Source organism: Aethina tumida, chromosome 4 (assembly GCF_024364675.1).
Source record: "Aethina tumida isolate Nest 87 chromosome 4, icAetTumi1.1, whole genome shotgun sequence".
Taxonomy (NCBI): Eukaryota; Metazoa; Arthropoda; class Insecta; order Coleoptera; family Nitidulidae; genus Aethina; species Aethina tumida.
In genome coordinates this window covers 26476886-26485564 of record NC_065438.1, presented here as the reverse complement: position 1 = coordinate 26485564, position 8679 = coordinate 26476886, and the positions used below count along the sequence as shown (strand labels likewise).

The 8679-nt window shown below is 29.3% G+C and overlaps 1 protein-coding gene across 1 annotated transcript in view; it reads right to left on the bottom strand.

Moving 5' to 3' along the window:
• Positions 1-1591: 1591 nt before the first annotated feature.
• Positions 1592-8679, bottom strand: part of LOC109594019 (protein vestigial) — a 52492-nt gene continuing 45404 nt past the window's right edge. The window contains exons 4-5 of the mRNA XM_020009182.2: positions 7927-8250; positions 1592-1843 (exon numbers count right to left, since the gene is read on the bottom strand). Coding sequence (XP_019864741.1) covers positions 1794-1843; positions 7927-8250 — 374 coding nt within the window. The 3' untranslated portion in view covers positions 1592-1793. The remainder of the gene's footprint in view (positions 1844-7926; positions 8251-8679) is intronic.

The window sequence follows — 8679 nt, the reverse complement described above, 5'->3', positions numbered from 1 at the left end:
TAATTTACCAACTACAGAAAAACAAATATATCGTATAGGGTAATATATATACTTAAGGGAACTTCTATTCTTGAATTCCACAACAGAAGAGTCTACGTAATACGAAGTACTACTACTAACACAATTAATAATGAGGTTTTTTACTTAAAAAATTGTTTATTCCAGTGAAGCCCTTTAACATAATTTTAATAGAATAAATAAATCACTTAAATGTCTTCAGATATTTATGTCAGCAACAGGAAGAAAAATATACCATATAAGGTGTATAATAGAAGAATTTAAAGAAATAAAAAAACTAAATAGGAAATAATATTTTTAAACTGGAACTTGTGATTCACTTTTTGACTACTAGTATAATTTAGAATGAGACAAATTACGTGAAAGTTTTCATATATTTATTAACCAGCGACAGTCACGTAAATAAAGTTTATAGAAAAAGAAGTAAGAAATAACAAATTGTATTTTTATAACTTATCATTCCTCTTTGACTGCTAATATAATTAAGAATGTCTTTCAACAAAAAGGTTTTTTATTCTTGTGAAGGCCTTAACATCAATTTAATAGAAATTTACTAAAAGTAATAAGGTAATAACTATACTCATTGGACCCGGTTTTCCAAAAGAGCTTATATAAATAATAAAATTACGAAATAGAAAATAACATTTTTTTTAATTTGGAACTTCTGATCCACTCTTTGACTGTTAAAAATACAGTTTAGAATGAGGTATTTTAATATATATATATATATATTCTTGTAAAGCCCTTAAACACCTTACCCCTTATTTAAGAGTCAATTTTGATATGGTGCACAAGTTATGACTGATTTATTTTATATTAATTACAAATTATATATATGAATTTAATTTTTTGGTTTATTTTTGTACTTCACAGTCTTTGAACCAAGTATATTTAGCGTAAAAACACAATGGCACAAACATTTTCAGCAGATCGGTTTGATGAAAACATTTTTATAAACAAAATGAAAAGCGATGGAATGCGAGGCATCCGCGAAATAATCCAGAAATGTAAAATTAAAATTACTGTATGAAGCACAAACAGATCGACACGAACTATTTAGTGTATTCATATGATATTTATGACCACTGCAAGATATAATATGAAAGCAATAAATAATTTTAATGGCCCTATCCTGTCATATCTGCCTTGTATAGCTGCAAATAATTATATTTGCTGGCAATAATATCACACATAAAATCACGTAAGTGTAATTGCACCGTATTAACATTGTAAGCGATACTGTCAATTTTTTTAAATGCCATTCACAATGCAGTTATTAGTCGTTGGGTATAAATACTACAGTGTTTGTACAAACCTTTAGTATGGTTATAAAATTTTATAAAATTTATTTTATTTTAACTGTTTTAAAATTAACAAATTAACTTACCTGACGAGAAATTAATAAACTCCTTCCTTCACTTTACAAGTTTGGTACTCAAAGTTATATTAAAACTTACCTTATTTAATTATATATTATTATTATTATAGGGTCAAGACTACTTTTAAATTAACCTATAATTAATACTTATCCTTTCAAAAGTTTCTATCATATACAAAAAATAATACACAATGATAATATTGAATAATTTTAATACTTAACATCAGCTTTGCTTTGCACAAAATTCTGAATAATAATAAGGAACATTTATTTAAAATAAACGCCAATTGTCTTTATAGTGAACTTATTATTTAATAATAGAGTTTGTACTTTTTATATTACACTTAAATCACGGTTTCACTTTCATAACAAAACAATTGTCCATTGTCAATCACTCTCAAAACCAGTAGAGGTCCTTCGACGAGTCCTGTACTTGAGCCTCAAGACCTGCAACAAAAACAATAGTCCTTTAGATAATTGTTCAATAGAGGGAACTGATTGATCTTATTATCGGGTCATTTCAAGTTGTAGAACGAGATTTCCTCCGATGGAGTACCAGGAATTCACTCTGAATTAAGAAATTCGCAGAACATTCTAGCAGGATATTTTATATTGAAAGTCAACGGTCTTTAAACTTTATCCAGAGTATCCGGTTGTGTAGTTTTTAAATGAATAAGATAAATAGAAAGAGCTACATTATTAATTTGACTGAAAATTTGTTTCAACAGTTTACCAACACGCTTCCAACATAATGACAATTCCTGCGGCAAGTAATAAACTAATACAATTCAAACAAATTAAAATTTTCACAATTCCGTCCGGCATCAATTGCATCGTACGCAGCACGCAAAACGCCGAACGGGAGAAAAGAAAAGAGAACATCGGACGGCGGAAAGCAGGCAGCAGGAGTGCTGGCTCTTCGGGCGAAACGGAGCAGACCAGAAGTAAATCGATAACTCGTTTGACCAACGGTAGCCAATGGAGAGCGGTCAGGTGGCCGGCCCACTTCATCCCCGCGCCCCACCCGATTCTGCCCCCGTTGAACAAAGCGAAGGGTCCACCGACGCCCGTAATTGCCATTCTCCGCATCTCTCCGTGCGCCGTCCGTTGCTCTTTCAACATGGCAGGCAGGACGGAGTTCGCCTTCCTGCCCGGCGTTCGGCTTCTGCGAATTTAATTCTGCGACCGCTGCGATTTGTTGGACGGGCAGCCGGGTGTAAATGGACGCTCCGGGTTTCAGTAATTCAAACTCGTTTATCGAACGAGAGGAAAATGACAAATTAAGGGGGTATGCATGATGTTTGATGTTCCACTTCGAAATATTAGAATTTAGATCGCAACTAAACTAATCATCATTAATAATAGAGAAGGATATTCATCGTTAGTGACGATTTTCCACTTAATTTTATTGTCATATAAACACAATGGAAAATACATTCTTGAACAAACTACCTTTTCAATTATTTACTCCACTGCTCTTAAAGTGAAATATTTATTTTTATATTAAAAAGAGTAAAAGTATATTTTTATTCCCTTTAATTCAGTTCAGTTCATTTTTTAATTCAAGGATCATACTAGAACTATCTAGAAAATACAAAATCTGAACTGACAAAATTAGACTTGAAGTAGCTTAGCCAGAGTTTTAATAATCCATTTAATTATATATCAAATTAAATGTTCAATTTTATATTTTCTCAAATCAAATCATAATTAAAGATACGAAGGATGAAATAATTATAAATAAAGAAATATTTACTCCTTTATTTAAATATAACATTAAGACTTTATAGAAACTTATCTTAAATAGCTTTGAATAAAAGTTAAATTATCAATTGAAGCCAAAATAAATTGAAATAGATTAATAACTCTGAACGGTAATAGGCAAAATAATATAACAAGAGTCGAGGCTGTTTGAGCAGATTTTTAAATTTTCTGAGCAATTAATCATTCAAATATTTACTGTCTTACTCGTTTCTTCATTTTTGATCCAAAGAAAGACAGAATAAATTTATTTATTTAATTTACCAATGATATTAAATATTTCTAGAAAATATATTATTGATAAATCTGAATAGCAACTAAGCGAATAAGATAGGAAGCAGCTTAAATATTTTAATAATTCAATAGAATTATATATAAATAAAATTTGAAAGATATATCAAATTAAATGTTCAATTTTATTTTATATTATCAAATCAAATCATAATTAAAGGTGAAAATTTTGCTCATTTAACTTTTTTCACTCCTTTATTTAAATGTCACATTCAGACTTTCTAGAAATGTATCTTAAGTAGTTTTAGATGACAGATAAATTATCAAATTGAAGTTGAACTGATTAATAAAAATCAAAGTAGCTTAGGGAGGATGAATAAGTTTGAATAAAAAAAAAATAGATTGTTATAGATTAAATATTTGATCAAACTAGAGAGTTTAACTGATCAATTTAAGCCAAAATAGACTGAATAGAAACATGCAAAAATGTTTACTATTATTAGAACCAATGAGCTTAACTGGATATTTATTAAATACTTTCTGAACAATTAATCAATTATTTACAGTATTGCTCGTGAAGTGATTTCTTCATTTTGGTATAAAATAAATAAAGAATAAATAAATATTTTTTATTAAATTTTATCAAATTTTTTTTATAATTCAATGATTTCTAGAAAATATAACAGCATATACTATACGAAAATGAAATTTGAAAGATATATTAAATTAAAAACTCAATCTTATAATATTTTATCAATTACATTATAATTAAGGATGGAAAAGATGAAATAATTATAAATAATGAACTGTTCAACTCTTTATTTAGATAGCACATCAAAACTTTCTCGAAAATTATCTTAGACAGTTAGTTAAACGATCAAATTAGAGTTGAACTAGATTGAGGAGGATTGATAATTCTAAATATTAACAGGTATAAATTATTAATGTAATTAGGGTCGAGGCAACTTAACCAAAATTATAAATTCTTCTGAAGTAATTAATTATTCTTTTATATAAATGCCACATCAAGACATTCTACAAAATTACCTTAGATATGTATGAATGACAGATAAATGATCAAATTAGAGTTGAACAGATCAATTGAAATGAAAATAGGTTGAGGGGTATGAATAAGTTTGAATAACAAAAATTAGATTGCTGTGAATAATATATTTGATCAAGCTAGAGATGCCTGATCAATTGATGCCAAAATAGATTGAACAGGATTATCTGAATAGTAACTAGCAAAATTTTTTAATATTATTAAAACAAAAGTAGCTATAGCGAGTATTAAATTCTTCTGAAAAGAAAGAATAAATTTCTTATTTCATTTTAATTAAATTTAGTCATATTAAAATTATTAAAAATTGATTAATTGGAATGATTAATTTAAAAAAAAAAAAAACATTTTGTCCATCCTTTAGTCAAATTTTAAAGATATTGGTTAATATATACATATATTAACTCTGTTCGGTAACTGATAAAACTGATTAATTAAAGCCGAAGTAGCTTGATCAGGATATAAATCCTTGAACAATTCATCATCTGTAACGTTAATTAAATTACATAACACCACAATTTGACAATAATAAATGAGGCTGAATTCAAATGGAATGTGTATTACCACTATACAGATGCCGCATTTATAAAAATAAAATTGCAAAATTGTATTAAATAAATATAGGAAATCACCTGTAAACGTTTGTCAAACAGCTGGTAAATTACCGTCTTTTGCTATGATGTATGAAGGAAATTTGAAATTAAATATAACAATTCGTGCGGTTCGCATTTACGTCTCGTCGATTTTTTGATCCGGTACCACATAAATCCAAAAATCATCTACGCTTAACAGTCGACGTGTCTTAATGCTCGAATAGTCAAAATATGTGTTTAAATATATGCGAAATGATTAAAATTATGCGATGGTTAATTGCATTCTTCGAAATATCTTGGTGGAACTATTATAATTAGCCACTCGAGATCGAAACAAGTGGAATTTGCAAATGCCGGTACGTGTTGATGATTGTACCAGAGCCGCTATGACAAATTGCCGTTTTAAAGAAATGCTTTTTCACATGTCTTATAAATTACGTACTTTCATATCCCTAATATAGAGTCCTTATTCAACTGATGCTTATCGCAATTAGAAAATGAAATAAAAAACCGTTGGCGGGTGTCTAGTTTGATGCCTCCAGTTTATTACTTTTGCTGCGATAGCGGATGGTTGGAAGTTATTTCAACGTTGGAAAAATATTTAAACTCGAGATTATAAATTTGTGTAATAGCAGATTATTTGCATTCTAGTGGGTATTTAGTGGCACACACCATACCGTATAGCATAGGCCAAAGATAGAGTAATCAGATAAGGGCTCGAATTCAGGGAAATCGCAATGGGAATGGGGTTGTAATTACGTTCGCGTGACTATTTGTCTATGCGGTGGTTTTTTTTTACATTGTTGTCGGAACTTTTGAATAAACAGGCTGTACGAGGGAGTCGTTTAATACCATATAATGGCATATCGCGTATTGTTATCGCGCGCATTTTATTTGTCAAAAGCGTATTTTTAGACGACGGTGATGGCCGACTTCTAATTAGTTCGCCTTTAATTAATTGTCTTCGGGCAAATGGATTGTGATATTTCCGAGTTTGGATGATTGATGGCTTGGTTAATATTCATGAAATGTCAAAGGTGCCAACAGTCGATTTTGGATTAGAACAACCCCCTCACGTTCAAAATCATTTGGATGATTGTTCCTTCAACTCCAGAAATAGCTAAATTCAAGTTTACTTTTAGGAACAAAACAGATTAAAATATATTTAGAATTGCAAAAAACTTTTTAAATTGTCAGTTTTTCAATGGAAATGACCAAATTAGTTTCCTCAAAGAAATTATTTATTTTTATTTCAATGAAGTGATCTGGCATTCTTCTTCTATCTATATCAGAAGTGATATTATTCATTTTAAAGGAAGCTAAAATTTAGATAAAAATAACAGGAAAAGGAAGGAACTTTTTTTTCGATTAAGTGTCATGATGACCAATGTTCTAGTGTTAAAATATTGATTATAAGATTTTCAATTGAGAAGAAGTAGTTTACTACTAGTTTAATTATTATAATTTGATTACTAAATTCATACCAAAAGTTGTATTAATCATCAAAATAGATGTTAAAATACTATTATCAAGAAAAAAGTAATTTTTCCATTAACTTCATTTTTAGTTTTTAGGTATTTGGTGTTCAATTATCAGTAGGAAAAACAGTTTATAAAGAAGTTCAAAATTCAGTCCAAAATTGATAACAATATTCATTTGAAAGGATTCTAAAATTTCGTATTAAACTTATTCCGTTTTTTTGATTTTATAGTACATTATTTAGTGTTCGATGTTAACTTTGAGTTTTTCAGTTAAGAAAATTAATTTAGAAAGAAGGGATGATCTTCTCCTATTTGTTCCCGTCAAAGGTTTAATCAGAAAGAAATTCGAACTGGAAGAAATCCTTTATATCCTTAACATTCTAAATTCAGATCAAAAATTATGTATGAGTTTGTCAATTGACAAGAACAATTTACAAATAAATTCTTTATTAATCTTACTCTGTATATTCTCGAAATAGAAAAGTATTACAAATTAGAAGAAACCATGTATTCTTAAGAATCTGAATTCAGAACAAAAGTTGTGATTATATTAATCTCAAAGGATACTAAAATTTAGATAAAATTATCAATTGTCAAGAAAAGAAACTTATTCTTCCATTTAACTGACTTCCTGTCTAGATTTTATAGAATGTTACTTATTGTTGAAATATTAAGTTTTTCTATTGAGAAGAACAATTTAGAAAGAAGTTTTGTGATAATCTATTTGTTCCAGAAAAAGGTTTAATCAGAAAGAAATATAAACTGGAAAAAAATTTATATCCTTTACATTCTATATTCAGACCAAAAGTTATGTATAAGTTTTTCATTTGAGAAGAACAATTTACAAAGAAGTTCTTTGTTAATCTTATTCTATATATTCTCGAAAAAGAAAGAATAAGAAAGAAATTTTATATTCTTAATACTCTAAATTCAGAACAAAAGTTGTGATTATATTCACATCAAAAGATAGTAAAATTTAGACAAAATTATCAATTGTCAAAAAAGAAATTTATGCTTTCAATTGACTGACTTTCTTTCTAGAAATTGTAGAATGTTACTTATTGTTGAAATATTAACCGTAAATTTCAATTGAGAAGAACAATTTAGAAAGAAGTTTTGTGATAATCTTTTTCTATTTGTTTCCGAAAAATGTTAATAAAGAAATATAAATTCAGACCAAATGATATGTATAAGTTTTTCAATTGAGAAGAACAATTTACACAGAAGTTATTTGTTAATCTTATTCTTAATTAGAAGAAACCTTATATTCTTAATACTGTAAATCCAGACCAAAAATTATGATAATATCCATGTAAAAGTATATTAAAACTTATTTGGAAGAAAACTTCAATTAATGCACATTAAGTACATCGAGCATAGTTTCATAAAATTCACAATCCTTACCTGACATAGTGGGATAGGAAGAATACGGCGACTCGATGGAGGGATGCTGCCAGTCCATCGCTTTGCAGGGCGCGTGGGAACTCATGTGATGTAACCTGGAACCAGGCAGGAGGAGGCCGCCGTACTGCGCGGCCATATTATGGTGATGGTAGTCTAATCTATGGTGCTGACTGTATTGGTACCAGGCGTCGCCTGGATGGTAGTGTTCGCTGTACAAATCGGCCGCCGAGGCGCCGTGGTGACTGGTTCCTCCGCTGGCGCCGCTGTAATGCTGGCTATTCCAGAAGGAGGGGGGGAAGTTGCGGGAGGACATCGGCGAACTCTCTGGAACGAAAGAAACATTTCACCATAATTACTCACTGACTAAAGAAAACACTTGTTTAATATATCTGTAACAATCAATAAACTTTAAAGGCGTGAAAGCAAACAAAACAATTAAACTATTAATACGCGGTTATCATGTAATACAATTTAATTAGTTGCAATAAATTGCATAATCTTGAAATCAACTCTGAAATGAACAATAACGTACACATAAGCAATTAAAATAATACGAATCCTGTGTTAACCGCAAGCACTTAATTAACATGTTAAACTGAATTTAATATCAACAAATTACAAATTGTAAACATGCATACTTGGAATAACTATCAATTGTTTAAACAAAAGTAACAAATGTTATTGCACGCATTGGGGGCATATGGTAATAATGGGAATTATGTTGATTCCAGCCGTGCATGATATGCTTAATGT